Here is a 22,689-nt window from a genome sequence, read left to right on the forward strand (position 1 = left end):
AACTAAGGTAGTGTTCAGCTGCTTTCCACTTTCTGCTGTGCTCTGCTCAGGCTTTTAAACTAAGGTAGTGTTCAGCTGCTTTCCACTTTCTGCTGTGCTCTCCTCAGGCTTTAAACTAAGGTAGTGTTCAGCTGCTTTCCACTTTCTGCTGTGCTCTCCTCAGGCTTTAAACTAAGGTAGTGTTCAGCTGCTTTCCACTTTCTGCTGTGCTCTCCTCAGGCTTTAAACTAAGGTAGTGTTCAGCTGCTTTCCACTTTCTGCTGTGCTCTCCTCAGGCTTTAAACTAAGGTAGTGTTCAGCTGCTTTCCACTTTCTGCTGTGCTCTCCTCAGGCTTTAAACTAAGGTAGTGTTCAGCTGCTTTCCACTTTCTGCTGTGCTCTCCTCAGGCTTTAAACTAAGGTAGTGTTCAGCTGCTTTCCACTTTCTGCTGTGCTCTCCTCAGGCTTTAAACTAAGGTAGTGTTCAGCTGCTTTCCACTTTCTGCGGTGCTCTGCTCAGGCTTTTAAACTAAGGTAGTGTTCAGCTGCTTTCCACTTTCTGCTGTGCTCTCCTCAGGCTTTAAACTAAGGTAGTGTTCAGCTGCTTTCCACTTTCTGCTGTGCTCTGCTCAGGCTTTAAACTAAGGTAGTGTTCAGCTGCTTTCCACTTTCTGCTGTGCTCTGCTCAGGCTTTAAACTAAGGTAGTGTTCAGCTGCTTTCCACTTTCTGCTGTGCTCTGCTCAGGTTTTTAAACTAAGGTAGTGTTCAGCTGCTTTCCACTTTCTGCTGTGCTCTGCTCAGGCTTTAAACTAAGGTAGTGTTCAGCTGCTTTCCACTTTCTGCTGTGCTCTCCTCAGGCTTTAAACTAAGGTAGTGTTCAGCTGCTTTCCACTTTTTGCTGTGCTCTGCTCAGGCTTTTAAACTAAGGTAGTGTTCAGCTGCTTTCCACTTTCTGCTGTGCTCTTCTCAGGGTTTTAAACTAAGGTAGTGTTCAGCTGCTTTCCACTTTCTGCTGTGCTCTGCTCAGGCTTTTAAACTAAGGTAGTGTTCAGCTGCTTTCCACTTTCTGCTGTGCTCTCCTCAGGCTTTAAACTAAGGTAGTGTTCAGCTGCTTTCCACTTTCTGCTGTGCTCTCCTCAGGCTTTTAAACTAAGGTAGTGTTCAGCTGCTTTCCACTTTCTGCTGTGCTCTGCTCAGGCTTTTAAACTAAGGTAGTGTTCAGCTGCTTTCCACTTTCTGCTGTGCTCTCCTCAGGCTTTTAAACTAAGGTAGTGTTCAGCTGCTTTCCACTTTCTGCTGTGCTCTGCTCAGGCTTTAAACTAAGGTAGTGTTCAGCTGCTTTCCACTTTCTGCTGTGCTCTCCTCAGGCTTTTAAACTAAGGTAGTGTTCAGCTGCTTTCCACTTTCTGCTGTGCTCTCCTCAGGCTTTAAACTAAGGTAGTGTTCAGCTGCTTTCCACTTTCTGCTGTGCTCTCCTCAGGCTTTAAACTAAGGTAGTGTTCAGCTGCTTTCCACTTTCTGCTGTGCTCTCCTCAGGCTTTTAAACTAAGGTAGTGTTCAGCTGCTTTCCACTTTCTGCTGTGCTCTCCTCAGGCTTTTAAACTAAGGTAGTGTTCAGCTGCTTTCCACTTTCTGCTGTGCTCTGCTCAGGCTTTTAAACTAAGGTAGTGTTCAGCTGCTTTCCACTTTCTGCTGTGCTCTCCTCAGGCTTTTAAACTAAGGTAGTGTTCAGCTGCTTTCCACTTTCTGCTGTGCTCTCCTCAGGCTTTTAAACTAAGGTAGTGTTCAGCTGCTTTCCACTTTCTGCTGTGCTCTGCTCAGGCTTTTAAACTAAGGTAGTGTTCAGCTGCTTTCCACTTTCTGCTGTGCTCTGCTCAGGCTTTTAAACTAAGGTAGTGTTCAGCTGCTTTCCACTTTCTGCTGTGCTCTCCTCAGGCTTTTAAACTAAGGTAGTGTTCAGCTGCTTTCCACTTTCTGCTGTGCTCTCCTCAGGCTTTTAAACTAAGGTAGTGTTCAGCTGCTTTCCACTTTCTGCTGTGCTCTGCTCAGGCTTTAAACTAAGGTAGTGTTCAGCTGCTTTCCACTTTCTGCTGTGCCTCAGAATCGGCCTTTGGGGGGTGACTACTACGCACAACAGTAAACACGATCGGTCCAATCCAATCATGCTTACTGTCGTGCGAACATTTGACTTTTAGGTTGGTGTCTCGTCAGGGTTATCCTGACCATAAATACAGTATGTCATTGTCAGAAATGATGCAGCAAGTGTGAGCATGTGTGAGGAGACATTTCGACATTTCAACGCACAAATATAAGAATTTATTCACTAAACTAGCGGAATACCGCTAATCGGCCCTAATTACCTAATTAAAAAATCTGGCTTCGTTAGGTCACGCGCAGGGGTGCTCTTCACACTTCCAGAAAGATTCAGCGCGATCACATGTAAAATGGCAAAGCTGTGGCCGAACACAATTTCTGCTCGCTCGCTCACTCACTCACTCACTCTCTCACTCTCACTCACTCACTCACTCTCTCACTCTCACTCACTCACACTCTCTCACTCTCACACTCTCTCACTCTCACTCACACACTCTCACTCTCTCACTCTCACTCACTCGCTCTCTCACTCTCACTCACTCACTCACACTCTCTCACTCTCACACTCTCTCACTCTCTCACTCTCACTCACTCACACTCTCTCACTCACTCACACTCACTCACTCACTCACACAGACTTCACATCCTTATTATAGGATGATCGGATTCATACAGTAAAAAAGAAGCTTGATTTTGAGTTAGTATGCAGTCAGGGTTGTCTTGAACTCATTGATATCAGTCATTGTCAGCTTGTGTTTGGCCTGGGGCCTTGCTGTGTGCTTGCTTTGTACTCAGCAGTGTTTTGTCTACAGTGGAAGTCACTGACATGTTGTTAAGCCACTGTCACCTCTGTGTGTAATGCTCAACGCCTTCCTGCTGTTTGTTTTCCCCGTCTGCCTTCCGTCCTCGTTCCCCCTGCGGCGTTTTGCTTTTGCACTTTCCCAACTTCCTTTTCCTGTCTCTCTCCCTCCTCTGTGTCTGCCCGTCTTCTCTCCAGGACGAGCTGACTCCTCTGCACTGTGCGGCCAGGAATGGTCATGTCCGCATCATCGAGATCCTGCTGGACCAGGGCGCTCCCATCCAGGCCAAAACCAAGGTAGAGGAGATGGATGAAGACAGCACATGCCACTAGTACACCTGTAGTCAGGAAGATGCAATGCATAACCTTTACCAAGGCTGAAGACTGAGAAGCTTGTTCATCAGCTCAGAGCAGAGGCTCAGTCAGTGTTGACCTGGGGTCATTTTTAATCAGGACAGAGCAGCCTTTCTTGTTAAGATTGGATTTTGACTTTTTAAATATTGAGGCAGTTGGAAGAACCCAAAACAAGCGCAAATTCGCAATAGCGTCGGCCATATATGCACCTGCATCCACACCTTCATGCATTGTCACACACACCTCACTAAGCAATGCAGGGTGGCAGGGGCAGGGCAGCTCCTCCCCCCACCATCAGCACCCCCGCCTCCTTTTAGCAATTACACACACCTTTATACACACACATTTCTTGCCAAATTTCCGACTCCTATGGCAGTGGTTCCCAAAATCTGGTCCGTGGGGTCCGCGAGAGCATTGCATTTTTATTTCTTTTCTTTTCTTTTCTTTTCTTTTCTTTTCTTTTCTTTTCTTTTTTAATTATTATTATTATTATCATTATTATTATTATTATTATTATTATTATTATTATTATTATTGTTATGATTATTTACAGACACACCGTTTTTACATTATACAAATTAACCCTGAGGAGTAGGCTTGGGTCGGTTTTTGGAGATATCGCGATATTCAGGAAGTATCACGATTTTGAAAAATGTATTTCAGAGGCTGTAGCGGGCTCAGTTTTAAAGCCAGAGTGAAGTTTCTGCTATCATATGAAAATAGAAGACTTAAGGCATCGATTGGTACCAACCATGGCATGCTAGCTTGTCAGGAAGGTAGCTAAATAAGGCTCAAAATTTAGGCTACATTTTGGGCAAGGCAAAACAAGAAAATCAAAGGGGTCCTTTTTTTCACAGCCTAATGTTGGCAGGTGTGTGTGGGTGTGTGTGTCCATTTTGAAGCAGTAGCCTTATGTTGTTATTTAGCCTTTCTGATGCTATTGCATGGTTAAAGGGGGACTAACCCCCCCAGATTTCCTGCAAAACGGCTCTCCACTCGATCTGAAAACCCCGCAGGCAATATGGCCGCCCACACTCCTCTCCTTACCTGGCAGAATTCCTCCCCCATAAAGTAACATATCTTGGCCAATAAGTATGTAACATACAAAATAAAACAACCCGTAATATCTTAATTTTATGTAGAATGCAGAGGACATGTAACTGTTTAATTAAACTTGCATTCCAGGAATATTGTGCTCTAAAGATGACGATAGTGGCTCGAGACTGTTTCGTCCTGAAACCCACATGCTTTGCGGTGGTGGTTTTAGCGTAACCTATGTGGGATTCCAGGCGTAACCTATGTGTGTTTTAGCGTAACCTATGTGGGGTTTGGCGTAACCTATGTGGGATTCGAAATAACGCATCCGAGATATAAAACGTTATGAATATAGCCACGTTATAAACAAAAAGCTAACGCTGGTGATCCGTATGGAAACAGTGTTACTCGAAATGGTTAAAAGTTCTATCAATTTGGTCATTCAGTGGCGTTTTACTGCCATGTAACATAACTAACTAGCGGCTAACATTAGCCACAATAGGCATTACCCATGAATGCATTGCTCTTAAAGGGCTTGCGCCGCGTGAACTACAGTAATAATCAATGGGGAAAAAAACAATTTTTCGCATTAGTGGGGCGCGTGCTAAACCCACCGTGACGTCAGGATGTACCAAATATCCCATTCATTTGAGGGCACAAAAAAAAGCAGTGTTCCACCCATAGAGGGCACTTATGCCAGTTATGCTGCTGAAAAATGAGACAAATGGTAGAATGGCAACTGTTTGCTCCCAAATGTGGAAATTTTGACCAGAATTCTTCACACACGACCCCCAAAGTCATATGTATTGGTTAAAAGCTGAAAAAAAGTGTTTTGGGGGTTAGATACACTTTAAATCATCAAAAAAAAAAAATTTGGTTTGGTAATTGGTATATAGTGGTACTTGGTCTGAAAAGTTTGGAAACCCCTGTCCTAGGGTGAAAACTGTCACCGCCAAAGGGTGGGGACATTTTTGTGGACCAACTGACAAACCAACCGACAGACAGACAGAGCGACCTACAGTATAAGGCTGCTGGTCTATTTTTTTTTCACTAATGATGTATGTTATTAGAAGACTGATAGAAAGACTGATATAAATCTGTTTCCTAGAAAGTTTAAAGTCCAGTGCAATGAGAACTATATTTCTTGGTATAAGGACCTTTTAATGTAAAGTTATCCAAATGATTATACGTAACTGTCAGCATTGTGGAAATGTGGCCTTTGAAAAACTCAAAGGGATCAAAAAGAATTCAACTGATTTAGAATTCCAATGTTCTGCATGGTGTGATTGGTGTCACCGTTACTCAGGTTTCACAAAATGTCTCTGATTGGTCGACAGTATGCATAGTTAATTAGCTGTCCCATAGTCTGTCAGACGGTAGCCATGCAGCTACTTACCTGACAGTCCAAATCTTTCTGCCTCCATTGCTGCTGGGTGCCCAAGTTCCAACTTTGGAATGGATATGTTCTCCAAAGATATAAATAGTGTCTGCAGTGGAAGGTTTGACTGTCACTCAGTCCTACATCTTTATCCCACCTAACCATCAAAAAGTGAAAAACACTCCCTGTGTTAGAAATCAACATCAAACTTTTCCTGACTGAGCTGAAATTATTGCCCTGAATGTTGAAGACGCTTTGACCAAACGTAGACACTTTGGCTGAGATTAAAGTCACGCAGAGATAAATGGCCTTTTGATCTCTGACACATCGGGAAGCTGAAGAGTTCATCTCTGAGCCGTCGATTTGCATAATTATCATCAGTCATCTTTGCCACAAGCTTCCTTTCCAACAGCACTATCCCCAAGTCATTCATTTGTAGATTACTGCAAGTCCCCTCCGTGGACCAGGTCTCTCTGCTTCTCTAAAAATAAGAAACCAGAATCACGTAACTGACTATTTAATAAATGTGCTGCGTTTTTAGTTTGCCAGGAGTCTTTCTTTAACTCTGCCTCCCTGTCTCTCTTCGGTCTCCCTCGGTCTCCTCTCCATCTGTCTCCTCCTGTTTCACTTCCCTCTCTCTCTAATCTTCCTTTTCTCTCTCCCACTTTCAATGTCTCTCGCTCCATTCTTACCCCCCCCCCCCTCGCCTCTCTCTCTCTCTCTCTCTCTCTTACAGAACGGTCTGTCCCCCATCCACATGGCAGCCCAGGGGGATCACATGGACTGTGTGAGGCAGCTGCTCCAGTACAACGCTGAGATGGATGACATCACGCTGGACCACCTGACCCCTCTTCATGTAGCGGCCCACTGTGGCCACCATCGCATGGCCAAAGTCCTGCTGGACAAGGGAGCCAAAGCCAATGCGAGGGCGCTGGTGAGTACCATTTTGGTTTTGTGTGATTTCATATGATTTCACATTCAAAGCTTTAAATAACTCTACATTTGCAGGCTTGCAACTCTCTTGTAGTTTGTTTGTTTGTTTATTAAAAGGACCCCAATTAGCTGCCGCCAAGACGCAATAGCCTGTATATTTACTGACAGTGAGCTGTGATAAATATAGCCTATATATAATATATATATTAGCAATGAACCTGGCATTGCCCGGGTTAGGCAGAAAGCAGGCCCGTAGCCACCATTGAGGACACCGAGGTCATGACCTCGGTATTTTTTCCGACCCCAAAAAAAACTTTATATTCGTGCGGCAAAGATATTACAACGCAAAAATTACGATGGAGTGACTCCTCTTCTCAATAGATGATCTTTGGGCGACGCGGTGCATTGTGGGACGGCCAGTACTAATGCTTGCTTCGGGTGATTGATGGAGTGAGTGGTCAAGTCAATAGACGATCTTCGGTTGGCGCGCAGTGTTTTGTGGGCCCGGGGCAGTGCAGCGTGTGACGTTTTTAAACAATTGGGAAGAGTAGCACACCTGCATCTGACACAGCCACGCAGGGAAGCAGAGGAGGAAGGAATTAAACCTTGACGGTGATACAGCGAGCCAGGTAACAGATTATAGTGTGTTCTGCTTGCTTCTTGTAACTGTGTCATTAGAATTACGGTAGTAATAGGCAGAGCCTGTGCTTGCATGAAAGTAACGTTAAAATGAATGAATGAAGCCTAGCAGTGCGGTGGGCGGCTACTACTGCTAACTACTAACGCTAGTTAATTAAAACATGAATTTCAATGGTAGACCGTCAATGACATGTTTTACTTTCAATTCAGTTTGTGTAAATGGTTGAAATGCATGTTGAAATGAGGTCCCCTCTTTCTTCATTGCTACTAGATGATCCTAGCAGAGGCTGGTATTCACAGATGAATATCAATTGACCGTGGCTGTGTTTGCTTTCTTCACTGACACGGAGAGACCATGAAAAGATTGCATCAGACAAAGCTCAGCTTTGGAAAGCGAACTGAGGAGGAGAGTCCAAAGAAAAAGAAAAAGAAGTAATGCTACAAAGTAAATGTTACTTTGTACTTCCGTTCTCCCCTGTAAGTGATGTTGGTGTAGATGTGCCATCGTATTTAATCCAGCAGTATTCTACCAACTACCATTATGTGACCTGTATGCAGAATATATGTGGGGAGACATTCATTTTTTGTATAATGGTAAAGCAATAGCACAGTAAAGATGATATTAATCTAATATAATGTGTGTAGTTCTTTATAGATCTAGCCTCTGAATTTTGCTCTCAAAGTGCACCAGATTGAAGCATTTGGCTTTAAAACTGACAAGAAATGTCTACGACTCCCCATGCCACGCCAAAATGACCTTGGTATTTCTCAAAGTCTGACTACGGGCCTGGAAGAAAGCAATACAATTGCGCCTTTTGCTTGGCCGCAAATGGTTGTGTCATGTGTCAAGGTGGTTTCCACTTTACAACCTTCCCTGGATCATAACACACCGCCATGCAAATTTGCAGCCCAATCCGAGCTGGGGTGTGGGCATTACAACCTGCCCCATGACCTTCCCTGGAGCATAACCCACCTCCATGCTACATTTCAGTCAAATCCATCCTACGGTGTGGGCGTGCATGAAAGATACACGCACACAGACAGACAACTTAAACTGTATTATTAGTGGAGCAGATTAAAGGCCCATTATGTAAGATTTTTGCCCACTAGATGTCACACTGGAGCTGTAACGTCAAAACGTAAACACAGTCTATAAAACCCATGACATAATAAACACTCGCATCGCACTGATATAGCGTGATATAGTGAGACAGATTACATTACAATACATCATTTGGCTCAATTGATATTGTTTTTTTTAAAATAACACAGGCTTTTATTCATGAAAATGTTTTTATTTGACTCAAAAGTTACCAGGGCCATGACACGGCCCCCGTCTGTAACTGCATTACAATGTTTTTATATATATATATATATATATTTATTTTTTATTTTTGCCATTTTCAAAATGTGAAAAACAAAAGGCTCAGTCAGACACAGAAAGAAAGAAAAACAAAACAAACATATCATTCACATTCCAATACTACAGCTTGGCACTACCAGCCGCATAAGGTGCCTATGTGCCTGCAAGAGATGTGCGTGGGATCCCATGTAAAGGCCAAGGGTCCATGAGAAGTCAGTTAGGCGAGTCACGTATCGCTATTAACCTCGTCCAAATAGGCCAGAAACGGGTCCCAGTCCCAGATAACCAAGAACTCCCCAAGCGAATCATGTCCGTCATCCACAGCTGAAAGGAGGGTGGGGAGAGGGGGTCTTCCACTCCTTCAGAATGAGTCTCTTGGCGTCAGTCGTCCCTTGCGTCAGAGACTGTTGCACAGCCGCAGGAAGTAGCAGAGAGGATTCCGAGCAGCCGAAGATGGCGACTTCCGCCTCCGGCTGAAGGGTGCAACTGCTTTACAATTGACGGCAACTGATTTCTATAACAAAGACCAATGAAAATAATTTCATTCGCGCCATTTTCACACATTGCAGTCATCCTGTGGGCCGATTTGGACACTTGAATATACCATAGAGACACTGCATGAAATAGGCCATGCCCATCACGGGGGATAGCGCTCCATTCACTCCCACACACCAGTGTCATTTTCCTTGAATTAAACATAGCTCAAAGCTGTTGTGTGGTGGGGCTGCGCAGACGACACATGTCAAAAATCACCAATTAAAGTTTTCTTTGTACTCCCGAGCAAAACAAGGAAGCCTTTGAGAAGAAAAATGTGGATCTAGCTGTCAATGAAGTAAGTTGGAGTGTTCATCTTCCGTATACAAGATCTTTGTCTGCAACACGCGACATAGGAGAACGCCAGGATTAGGGGGGGGGGGTTTCAGGAAGCAGAAAGTCAGCAGACAAACGTTCAGCTCACGTCTCGTTCGCAGTTCAAATGAATGAAGTAGCCAGTTCCTCCCAGATATCTGCAAAACTATCTGTATTTGACGAGAGTTTGTTTGTTCGCCCGGTTAGCCATGGTTTGTTTTGCTAGAAGTTGGCACGATAGTTGGTCCTTTGTGTTTTCCCCCGTGTTGGGTGTGGTTTCTGAATGATGAATGTTCCACAGTGTCTCTATAATACAAACACACACGTGTCTTAGGTCGTTCATGTGACTCATTAGCCGTGTTCAGAACGGTTCACTCATTCACTCACTAATCATGTAGTTGTAGTGATGGGATGATGATCAAATGAGTTAGTTTTCACAAAAGCGTGTTTCTAGGGAACAGTTAGTTTCCTGTCAGTTCTCACAAACACTTCAACAGGCAGTAAGCTGGGGGGAATTTACAATGTTTGTGTTGTCGAGTTGAAAGCGTGTTTTTGTGATACATGGATACACAGGATAACACATCAAAGCACAAATATATACACTATCATACATAAAGACTCAAATCCCCTTCCCCCACAGATAGCAATTAAATATTGTTTAGAAAAAGAAGGTTGCGCTTCAACAATGGGTTTCTCAGTGGAGTGCCAAACCCCCAAAAAAGGCTGAAAGGGGTAGCACATCTTAGTTTTCAAAGTCAAGGAGGACAACATACTCACATTTCACTTGATTTATTGGCTCACATCACAGAAAGAAAAAAAAAATGCTTACGCGTTTCCGCAAAGAGCAATTAAATATTTACTCTCCTGTGTGGATTATCATGTGTCTCTTCAAGCTTGTTTTACGACCAAAACTTTGACCACAGACTGAGCAAATACATTGTTTCTCACCTGTGTGGACTATCATGTGTCTCTTCAAGGATGTTTCTCGACCAAAACCTTTACCACAGACTGAGCAAATACATTGTTTCTCACCTGTGTGGACTCTCATGTGTCTGTTCAAGTCTCTTTTATCACCAAAACCTTTACCACAGACTGAGCAAATAAATTGTTTCTCTCCTGTGTGGACTATCATGTGTCTGTTCAAGGATGTTTTTTGACCAAAACCTTTACCACAGACTGAGCAAATAAATTGCTTCTCACCTGTGTGGACTATCATGTGTCTGTTCAAGTCTGTTTTAACACCAAAACCTTTACCACAGACTGAGCAAAGAAATGCTTTCTCTCCTGTGTGGACTAGCATGTGTCTCTCCAAGTGTGTTTTTTTACCAAAACCTTTACCACAGACTGAGCAAAGAAATGCTTTCTCTCCTGTGTGGACTAGCATGTGTCTCTCCAAGTGTGTTTTTTTACCAAAACCTTTACCACAGACTGAGCAAAGAAATGCTTTCTCTCCTGTGTGGACTAGCATGTGTCTCTCCAAGTGTGTTTTTCTACCAAAACCTTTACCACAGACTGAGCAAAGAAATGCTTTCTCTCCTGTGTGGACTATCATGTGTCTCTTCAAGGATGTTTCTCGACCAAAACCTTTACCACAGACTGAGCAACTCAAGTGTTTCTTCTCAAGAACTTCACTGTTTGTCTGTGAGTCTAAACCTGACTGAGGTTCACTAGTTTCGATCCATTCTTCATTACTGTCGTCAGTCTCATGTTCAGAAGAGTCTGGAGTCTTGTCATCACTAGCTGGTGGTAAACGACTTGCTGGATCTAAGTTCCTGACTGGTTCTGATACTCCACAGTCCTCTCCACCAGCTTCTGTTTTCATCAGTTCAGTTGAGCTGCTGGCTAGAGGTTCTACCTCTCTGTTCTCCTCAGTTTGGCTTTGATGAAGCTGTGAGGACTTAGGTTTTTCTTCCTCATCTTCACTCTTCACAGGGACAGCAGTGAATGGGAACTTGGTGATATGGGCCTCCTCCAGCGCTTGAAGCTGTTCTCCTTCCTGACTGGTCCAGAGTTCCTCCTGTTCCTCTTTAATGTGTAGGGGTTCTGGGTCCTCCTGGTCCAGACTGACGCTCCACTCCTGCTGCTCAGCGGGAGCTTCTTCTTTATTGACCAACAGCTGCTGAAGGTCTGAAGGCAAGGCTTCTCTGTGTAACCGCACAGCGTCCATCAGTTTTCGTTGTCGGTCGATCTCTTCTGAAGAAGTAACTTCCTCCTCGTACTCTGCTCTCTTTCTTTCAAACAGACCAAATATGTCTTCAACAGCAGCAGTTAGGCACTGCTTAACAGCTCTCAGCTTCTGGACTTTAGACATTTTACAGTTCACACAGTGACGACAGGAACGTTTCCTCCTGAACTATTTACTGACAAACGATATTATCCAAAGCTCCAATAGCTTCACAGCAAGTAGACGTAGACTGGCCTTTGGCTGAATGTAATATCTAATCGTGTGAAGCTGGCAGAGCTGACTCTTATAGCCATGGAACGTGACATCACATTACAGTATCACATCATAAGTGAAATCACTACATCATCAGTGAAATCAATGACATCAATTATGACGTCATCACTGTGGCATGATAACCTTCAACAGTGACATCATGTCAAGAGTGACCTCACCGGTGAAATGATCAATGATGACATTATCATAAATTATGACATCACTGTTGACATCCTTGGTGACATAGTCATCATTGACAACAGCACTGACCTTGGTATTTTTTCCGACCAAAAAAAAAACTTTATATTCGTGCGGCAAAGATATTACAACGCAAAAATTACGATGGAGTGACTCCTCTTCTCAATAGATGATCTTTGGTCGACGCGGTGCATTGTGGGACGGCCAGTACTAATGCTTGCTTCGGGTGATTGATGGAGTGAGTGGTCAAGTCAATAGACGATCTTCGGTTGGTGCACAGTGTTTTGTGGGCCCGGGGCAATGCAGCGTGTGACGTTTGTAAACAATTGGGAAGAGTAGCACACCTGCATCTGACACAGCCACGCAGGGAAGCAGAGGAGGAAGGAATTAAACCTTGACGGTGATACAGCGAGCCAGGTAACAGATTATAGTGTGTTCTGCTTGCTTCTTGTAACTGTGTCATTAGAATTAGTAATAAGCAGAGCCTGTGCTTGCATGAAAGTAACGTTAAAATGAATGAATGAAGCCTAGCAGTGCGGTGGGCGGCTACTACTGCTAACTACTAACGCTAGTTAATTAAAACATGAATTTCAATGGTAGACCGTCAATGACATGTTTTACTTTCAATTCAGTTTGTGTAAATGGTTGAAATGCATGTTGAAATGAGGTCCCCTCTTTCTTCATTGCTACTAGATGATCCTAGCAGAGGCTGGTATTCACAGATGAATATCAATTGACCGTGGCTGTGTTTGCTTTCTTCACTGACACGGAGAGACCATGAAAAGATTGCATCAGACAAAGCTCAGCTTTGGAAAGCGAACTGAGGAGGAGAGTCCAAAGAAAAAGAAAAAGAAGTAATGCTACAAAGTAAATGTTACTTTGTACTTCCGTTCTCCCCTGTAAGTGATGTTGGTGTAGATGTGCCATCGTATTTAATCCAGCAGTATTCTACCAACTACCATTATGTGACCTGTATGCAGAATATATGTGGGGAGACATTCATTTTTTCTATAATGGTAAAGCAATAGCACAGTAAAGATGATATTAATCTAATATAATGTGTGTAGTTCTTTATAGATCTAGCCTCTGAATTTTGCTCTCAAAGTGCACCAGATTGAAGCATTTGGCTTTAAAACTGACAAGAAATGTCTACGACTCCCCATGCCACGCCAAAATGACCTTGGTATTTCTCAAAGTCTGACTACGGGCCTGGAAGAAAGCAATACAATTGCGCCTTTTGCTTGGCCGCAAATGGTTGTGTCATGTGTCAAGGTGGTTTCCACTTTACAACCTTCCCTGGATCATAACACACCGCCATGCAAATTTGCAGCCCAATCCGAGCTGGGGTGTGGGCATTACAACCTGCCCCATGACCTTCCCTGGAGCATAACCCACCTCCATGCTACATTTCAGTCAAATCCATCCTACAGTGTGGGCGTGCATGAAAGATACACGCACACAGACAGACAACTTAAACTGTATTATTAGTGGAGCAGATTAAAGGCCCATTATGTAAGATTTTTGCCCACTAGATGTCACACTGGAGCTGTAACGTCAAAACGTAAACACAGGTCCCTATCGTTGCATCGGCGCTGTTTCTAGGCCGAGCGCCTGGCGCAGCGCAAATCAGTGGGCGTGGACCAGCGCACTTGATATCTTGGTCTTGGCGCTAGACGCAGCCTCAACCATTACAACCACGCCTTTTAAGCGTAAAATTATGCACCGTCAGTTCATTGGATAAGTGCAATAAACGAATCGCATGCTTGCCTTTTAAGCTCCATTCCAGTGGTCCAGCAAAACCAGAGAAACCCAAGCCTCTGATCCCCCCCCCCACCTCCCTTTATCCCGTCTGTCTCCATATATCGGCTATTATTCCATATTATGATGCTTCTCAAACCAATATAACTGCAGTTTAAATACTGCAAGCATGTAAAAACGCTACACTATAGCAAGATCAAAGTGAAAATAATGTTCTAAACGCATCAGCTAGAAAAATATAGCCTATTAGATTGGTGAAAGTTTGTCCAGAAAGATATCATTTTCTCTCGCCTGCTGCAGGAAGGATGATGCACATAAATATAGCCTACATTATGTAAAGTCATTGCATAAATGTGTTTTTATTGTAAAACTAAATGTGGAGTAGGGCCAAGTTATTGGAGCGGACATCACAGTATAGCAGATGACAGTAGAAGCTTCTGAAGCGCGTTCCGCTGTCACTTATCTAAATCACGTTAAATCGACAAGGGATATTTATAGCCCCAGTAGGACATATATGTTTCACATAGGGTGGTGTTTTCATTTCGATGTTTTATTTGGTCCAATATTGAAATGTTCTACAAGTGGAGGTTGTCTTACCATTACACATTATTTAGATCCTCCCTTAATATAGGTTTTCGGCTCATTTGGTTGCTATTTAGTAGCGAAATGGAGAGGCACAATGCATGTTGGGACATTCACATTGCAGTGAAGTTACAGCTTATTTTTTCTATGGGACTCTGAGCGAGGGAGTCAGAGACAGTCGGTATTGTGCCTGTCAGACTGAGGAGAGAGGGAGAGAGGTGACACAGAGAAGGGTGAAAGAGGAGAGAGCCAGAGGGGAGGGAGAGAGCCAGAGGGGAGCGCTCCGCGCAACTGGCCCACTGAATAGGCCTGCTTTTCAAAGACGCAAGGCGCTAAATTAACGCCAGGTCGGAAGATAGCAGTACGCCGGTATTTAGCGCCGACACGCCCACTTTGGCCCATTCTGGGACTGCGCCACGCCCATTCGGCCTAAAGCGCATTACATTGATATCGTCCCAAAACAGGCGCAAGGCACGTTTTTTTGCGTTTAAGGCCCGTTTTAGCGCCGAAGGCTTGTGGGAGAATAGGGCCCACAGTCTATAAAACCCATGACATAATAAACACTCGCATCGCACTGATATAGCGTGATATAGTGAGACAGATTACATTACAATACATCATTTGGCTCAATTGATATCGTTTTTTTTTAAATAACACAGGCTTTTATTCATGAAAATGTTTTTATTTGACTCAAAAGTTACCAGGGCCATGACACGGCCCCCGTCTGTAACTGCATTACAATTTTTATATATATATATATATATATATATTTATTTTTTATTTTTGCCATTTTCAAAATGTGAAAAACAAAAGGCTCAGTCAGACACAGAAAGAAAGAAAAACAAAACAAACATATCATTCACATTCCAATACTACAGCTTGGCACTACCAGCCGCATAAGGTGCCTATGTGCCTGCAAGAGATGTGCGTGGGATCCCATGTAAAGGCCCAGGGTCCATGAGAAGTCAGTTTCAATCATGAGAGACCAGAGGGTAAGGTTAATCAGCAAGCTTTATTAAAGTATGGCATGGCGATAGGATTCATGGCCTGAAGCGGTATGGCATTAATTCTGATGGCGTGGCAGCATGGCAACTGATTCTTTGGCGTAGTGACTCCGAGGCAGGATGCCTCTCTTCTTGAGGCGGGAGGGCATCCGCTCGGAGAACCCCCCAAAAGAGAGAACCTGAAAGGCCAACCGGTCTGCTTGCCTTGCGATACAGCGGGCGCTGGGCAGAAGGCGACGCTTGTCGCCGACCGGTTGGCTTGAGAAGGCGACGCTTGTCGCCGAACGGTTGGCTCGAACCCCGCTGGGCGGAAGGCGACGCTTGTCGCCGACCGGTTGGCTCGAGAAGGCGACGCTTGTCGCCGACCGGTTGGCTCGGGCGACGCTTGTCGCCGACCGGTTGGCTCGAACCCCCCTCGAACCCGCTTGTCGCCGAACGGTTGGCTCGAACCCCGCTGGGCGGAAGGCGACGCTTGTCGCGGACCGGTTGGCTTGAGAAGGCGACGCTTGTCACCGACCGATTGGCTCGGGCGACGCTTGTCGCCGACCGGTTGGCTCGAACCCCCCCTCGAAGGTGACGCTTGTCGCCGACCGGCTGGCTTGAGAAGGCGACGCTTGTGGCCGAACGGTTGGCTCGAACCCCGCTGGGCGGAAGGCGACGCTTGTCGCCGACCGGTTGGCTCGAGAAGGCGACGCCCCCTCGAACCCCCCCCCCCCCCCCCCCCCCAAACAGGCTGCTCGACACGTGGTACACTTTGAGTGGTCTGCTGGGGTCTGGATTAGTGGTGTGGCTGCAGGCTGCTCGACACCTAGAACACTTTGGGTAGTCTACTGAGGTCTGAATTAGTGATGCTGAATTAGTTATGTGACTACGGGCTGCTCGGCACCTAGAACACTTGCAGGCTGCTCGACACCTAGAACACTTCGAGTCGTCTATTGAGGTCTGAATTAGTGATGCTGCCTCAGTGTTGAGATTTGGATTGAGCCCCCTCGGTTTTGAGATTTGGATTGAGCCCCCCCCCCTGACTACAGGCTGCTCGGCACCTGGAACACTTGCAGGCTGCTCAGCACCTAGAACACCTCGAGTAGTCCACTGGGGTCTGAATTAGTGGGGAGACTACGGGCTGCTCGACGCCCGGAACACTTGCAGGCTGCTCGGCACCTAGAACGCTTAATCAATTCGATCGACACCGATTCGGGGAGTCCACCACCAATGAAATGCGAAGTAACGGCTATTGCGAGGAATGCAGGAATGGATGCCATGTGCTTACCATGTGACGCCTAGGGGAGGAGAGATCTTTGGGCAGACAATATGGCGGCCTGCTCTGGTCGGATGTAGGCCGCGTGGGCTGACGAGGACCAGCGGCACCGCCACGGCGACTTACGACGCCCCCCCGGGCGTGGCCGCAGCGCTACAGCAGGCGCTGGGTGATCGACCAATCCGGCGAGCTTCGGCGCGGTGACTTAGCGAAACCCCCCGAGATGGACAAGTGCTAGCCATGTTTTTGTGAGCAGTAATGTGCTCGCTTTCCATGCTGTTCTGAGACGGTTTATTTACAGTTTTATGCGTCGACTAGCCAGTCGGAGAATGGAGTTATTATGGCGCTAGCGGGTGCCTGCACGAAGTGAGCAAAATTTATGATGCACTTCTGGAAGCACTGCAATAGCTGCTTGTATGTGTTTTAAATATATTTGTTGTGTGGTTTTATTTTATTTTAATTCTTTCTTATTGTGCTGTCTGTGTTTGTGTACGTATTTTATATGGACCCGAGTCTGGAATAAGGTTTATGTATATGACTTTAGCGCCCCCTTGCGCTATAACTTCGGGGAGAGCGCAGGTTGGGAACACTTGCTCCGCCGACTTACTCCGGGGCATTGCTACTGCTGGACGGTGACTTTAGACTCGCCCCTGCGCAACGAGCGACTTGCGGCGGCTTACTGCTGGCACTATAATTTCGGGGAGACCACACTTGTTCCACCGACTTACTTCGGAGCATTGCTACTGCTGCGCTATGACTTTAGATTCGCCCCTGCGCAACGAGCGACTTACGGCGGCTTACTGCTGGCGCTATAATTTCGGGGAGACCAGCACCAATGAAATGCGATGAAAGGGTGCTACTGCGCGGGTTTGCCTTTGCCATGCTGCTTAAGGCGGTTGCGTTTTTGGAACGTCCGTTTGAAGACGATGGATTTGGTTCCGGCTTCGTCACCGGCCATGACTCCGCATTCAGCTTAATCAGAGACGTGACTTGATTTCGGCCTAGACAGTGGCAATGGATTTGATTTCCGGTTTCGTCGACAGCGAGACTAAGCATTCAACTTGTAGTCAGAGACAATGAATTGAATTTCTAGCCCCCTCAGCCGTGTTGTGTTGCAGGGACCAGAACTGAATGAGTGGGCAGAGCTAAATGCGAACGCACCATGTGACTAGGTCTGCCTTGAGCTGGATATTACGGGCCAATAATTTGTGGGGATCATCCCATGTAGGCCTTCTAAAGTGCTGCTTGTGACCAGTCCTGCTTGCGCGAGGGAATGAATCAATGACGCTTAGGCTATTTAACACTTGAACTCTTCAAATATTAGCAATTGTAGGCATGCATGAACTAACGCCCCAACGCCCCTTCCGGCATACAGCATTATGGACGCTAGAAGCTGGATTCGCTAAATGAATGGGATTAATGCCGGAATGCGATTCATGACTTTTCCGAGGCAACCCGGTGCTGAAGCTATGGCATTGACATGTGATTGATACGGAGATAGAGGGACGCAGGAGGTCTCTCAGCCTGATTGATATGACTGACAATCCGCAAGTGGCATGATACCAAGAAGCATTATTATTATGAGTGATGCAAGGATGCGGTGACGCACGGTGATGACGGCCCGGCGATGCCTGGAGAAGCCTGGACGCTGAATGGGTATTTTTAACTTGCTGCATTGTTACCGTGGAATGAGAGTAGGCCTATATGTGGAGCCGTATACCGATGATGGGCATCGCCCGCCGCACGGTTAAATGTCCAAATCATATATATATGTATGTTATATGTATATATGTATATTCAGTGAGCAGCACGGCTTCTGTTAATTTGACTGGGTGGCTGGAGCATCGACTCAGAGAAAGGGAAACGTTTTTTTTTTTTTTTGATTAAAACGGAATCTGGCTGTTATTAGACATTGATTAACTGAATGCTATTGCTAACTGATGCTTTGAACGTCCATTTGCAATGATTCTGGCTGGCTATTAACTATTGTAAATTGTGCAATAAATGCAATGCATGCAATTTGAGCGCGATGTGTGAATACGTTTAATGTTAATTGTTTAGGCCTAATTATTTAACACATTAGAGATGTGTGTAGTTCTCCATAGATTTAGCCTCTTCATTTTGCTCTCGAATGCACCAGGTTGTTTAATTTCACGTTATTGGATGAAGAGACATTTAGTGTAGCTCCGCCGTCTTTCTTTGGCTGTAGGCGAGGATATAACGACCAGTTCACGGAGATTGTCAAGAGATCATTCATTCACTATGATAAATGCATTGCTACTTATGCCCAGCTCGTTTCCTTCGCGCCCGACGTGCGGACCGCAGGGAATGGTTAGATGATTGTTTTGAAGCACGCCGAAATGATTTGAAATTAAGATTTGGTTGCTAAAATTATATGGCACTGTTATGTATTAAAGAGGTGATTACATTACCGTTGTGCTCGACTGCTGTCCGGGACGCGCTCCGCGGGCGTTCCCTGCGCTCGGGGCTGACGATGCTGCGAGCCGTCCCGGCTGGATAGCATTTAATCGTGGGAGCCGAATTCCCCGACCATGTCGTGGAACTGCGTCTGCCTCGAGCGTGGACGTGCTGAGAACGATGATGGAGCAGGGCCTGCGCTTACGATGGCTTGATTAGCAGGATCAGAACAGCGGACGCTTGGAGACTGAATGGCTTGATGGCCCGAACAGAATGGGGCCGCGGATGGATGAGACTTGAAAATGAGGATTGCATGGCTGCGGCCAGCTCCGGGCCCGGAGCACGCTCTCCCCCCGACTGCGAGTTATTGCCGCCCTCGCGCGGGCCCCGCTTGCGCGCTCTCGTCGACAGGATCCGCTGTTCGAGATGCACTCAGTGCCGCCGGAGCCTGCTGCCTGATGCCGTCTGCCCCCCGTCTGATGAGCGCACGGGGCTGGCGGCTGGGAAGCCTGCTGCATCCCGTACCCGGGCTGGGATGTTTCGTTGTGCGTCTCCTCGTCGGCGCTGGATGTCTCGACCTCGAATTGGTACTGCGCCTCGAGGTCCACGTCTTCGAAGCTCGTCGTGCTGAGAGAGCGAACGGGGGTGAGTGGTACCGCGAACGCGAATGGCTTGGTGGCGGAATCGGAAGGGATGAGGCAGCTTGAGAATGGCGAAGCACGACTTTCAGAGAAGTGAAACGCGGCTTCCAGAGAAGGAATTCGATCAGCTTAGTGCAGCGCTGGAGGGCAGGGAACAAGGACCGTGGGGCGCCCGGCGTGGCTATAAATACTGCCACGTCATGGCCTCGGCACTGACGACATTAACGACGTCACGCTGGGATTACTGCACTTGTCGTCACGCTAGGATTACGTGTGATGCTAAGGTCGCTATGTCTCTAGATTACGTGTGGCGTGAGGCAGCGTGACTGGTCTTCATCTTGAAACTAGGTCGAGACCATCATTAGGCGAGTCACGTATCACTATTAACCTCGTCCAAATAGGCCAGAAACGGGTCCCAGTCCCAGATAACCAAGAACTCCCCAAGCGAATCATGTCCGTCATCCACAGCTGAAAGGAGGGTGGGGAGAGGGGGTCTTCCACTCCTTCAGAATGAGTCTCTTGGCGTCAGTCGTCCCTTGCGTCAGAGACTGTTGCACAGCCGCAGGAAGTAGCAGAGAGGATTCCGAGCAGCCGAAGATGGCGACTTCCGCCTCCGGCTGAAGGGTGCAACTGCTTTACAATTGACGGCAACTGATTTCTATAACAAAGGCCAATGAAAATAATTTCATTCGCGCCATTTTCACACATTGCAGTCATCCTGTGGGCCGATTTGGACACTTGAATATACCATAGAGACACTGCATGAAATAGGCCATGCCCATCACGGGGGATAGCGCTCCATTCACTCCCACACACCAGTGTCATTTTCCTTGAATTAAACATAGCTCAAAGCTGTTGTGTGGTGGGGCTGCGCAGACGACACATGTAAAAAATCACCAATTAAAGTTTTCTTTGTACTCCCGAGCAAAACAAGGAAGCCTTTGAGAAGAAAAATGTGGATCTAGCTGTCAATGAAGTAAGTTGGAGTGTTCATCTTCCGTATACAAGATCTTTGTCTGCAACACGCGACATAGGAGAACGCCAGGATTGGGGGGGGTTTCAGGAAGCAGAAAGTCAGCAGACAAACGTTCAGCTCACGTCTCGTTCGCAGTTCAAATGAATGAAGTAGCCAGTTCCTCCCAGATATCTGCAAAACTATCTGTATTTGACGAGAGTTCGTTTGTTTGCCCAGTTAGCCATGATTTGTTTTGCTAGAAGTTGGCACGCTAGTTGGTCCTTTGTGTTTTCCCCCGTGTTGGGTGTGGTTTCTGAATGATGAATGTTCCACAGTGTCTCTATAATACAAACAAACACGTGTCTTAGGTCGTTCATGTGACTCATTAGCCGTGTTCAGAACGGTTCACTCATTCACTCACTAATCATGTAGTTGTAGTGATGGGATGATGATCAAATGAGTTAGTTTTCACAAAAGCGTGTTTCTAGGGAACAGTTAGTTTCCTGTCAGTTCTCACAAACACTTCAACAGGAAGGAAGCTGGGGGGAATTTACAATGTTTGTGTTGTCGAGTTGAAACCGTGTTTTTGTGATACATGGATACACAGGATAACACAACAAAGCACAAATATATACACTATCATACATAAAGACTCAAATCCCCTTCCCCCACAGATAGCAATTAAATATTGTTTAGAAAAAGAAGGTTGCGCTTCAACAATGGGTTTCTCAGTGGAGTGCCAAACCCCCAAAAAAGGCTGAAAGGGGTAGCACATCTTAGTTTTCAAAGTCAAGGAGGACAACATACTCACATTTCACTTGATTTATTGGCTCACATCACAGAAAGAAAAAAAAAATGCTTACGCGTTTCCGCAAAGAGCCTTCTTCGTTCAAATACATACTTCGGCATGCGCTGGGACGCGTCATCAGTGATGTTAGCTGGGGTCGTAAGGTGTTACGGGTCTCCCAACATCATACACCCTCCTCGCCCAGTAGACCCAGCCGAGGCCGATTAAGACCCCGACCCGCGTCCCGGAAGCAGCCGCTCACGGATCAGCCTTCCTACTCTGTCTGCAACGTTGCCCGCGGAAGGGCTGATCACGCCCAATCCGCTGCAATAGAGCTAGTGCTACACCGCAGTATTGAGAGACCCTTCGGTGCATGGAGGCTCAGGCCCTGTGGGTTTCTCCCGGCCGCGCTCCTCCTTCGTCTGACCAGACCCTCCCTGGTGAAAAGGCAATCCTACCATGCCGCACCATCATGGCGTACCATAGGCAGAGAGGATGCCTCAAGAAGGCCTGTGCGCTGCACGTCATTCGCCTGCGACGAGCACCTCGCTCTAGCCTGAAGGACCCCAGGCCGCGCCGATGTTTACACAGATTTTCGGGAGGCTAATCCGTAGCGTTTGTGGATTTCTCCCTCACGAGAGAGCCAGGCTGGGGGTGCTAAACCCATCCCGTACCGGGTGCCGTCTCTCCGGCCGTCAACTGTCTCTCCAGCTCGTCACCAAACTATACTTGGTTATCACCTAGACTATTCCTAAGTGCCACTGGCCAGGGGAGCCAGAATTCTACGTTCAAAGCAATTAAATATTTACTCTCCTGTGTGGATTATCATGTGTCTCTCCAAGGATGTATCTCGACCAAAACCTTTACCACAGACTGAGCAAAGAAATGGTTTCTTTCCTGTGTGGACTATCATGTGTCTGTTCAAGTCTCTTTTATCACCAAAACCTTTACCACAGACTGAGCAAAGAAATGGTTTCTCTCCTGTGTGGACTATCATGTGTCTGTTCAAGTTTCTTTTATCACCAAAACCTTTACCACAGACTGAGCAAATAAATTGTTTCTCACCTGTGTGGACTATCATGTGTCTCTTCAAGGATGTTTCTCGACCAAAACCTTTACCACAGACTGAGCAAATACATGGTTGCTCTCCTGTGTGGACTAGCATGTGTATGTTCAAGTCTCTTTTATCACGAAAACCTTTAACACAGACTGAGCAAAGAAATGGTT

General features: G+C 46.2%; 1 protein-coding gene across 1 annotated transcript in view; it reads left to right on the top strand.

The window, feature by feature from the left end:
* Positions 1 to 22,689, top strand: part of LOC310795494 (uncharacterized protein) — a gene marked incomplete at both ends in the record, with an annotated part of 338,406 nt that overhangs the window by 132,210 nt on the left and 183,507 nt on the right. Inside the window, 2 exons of the mRNA XM_083657553.1 lie at positions 3,072 to 3,170; positions 6,377 to 6,574. Coding sequence (XP_083513679.1) covers positions 3,072 to 3,170; positions 6,377 to 6,574 — 297 coding nt within the window. The remainder of the gene's footprint in view (positions 1 to 3,071; positions 3,171 to 6,376; positions 6,575 to 22,689) is intronic.

The sequence above is a fragment of the Poromitra crassiceps genome (assembly GCF_964638095.1).
Source record: "Poromitra crassiceps genome assembly, chromosome: 21".
NCBI classification, from domain to species: domain Eukaryota; kingdom Metazoa; phylum Chordata; class Actinopteri; order Beryciformes; family Melamphaidae; genus Poromitra; species Poromitra crassiceps.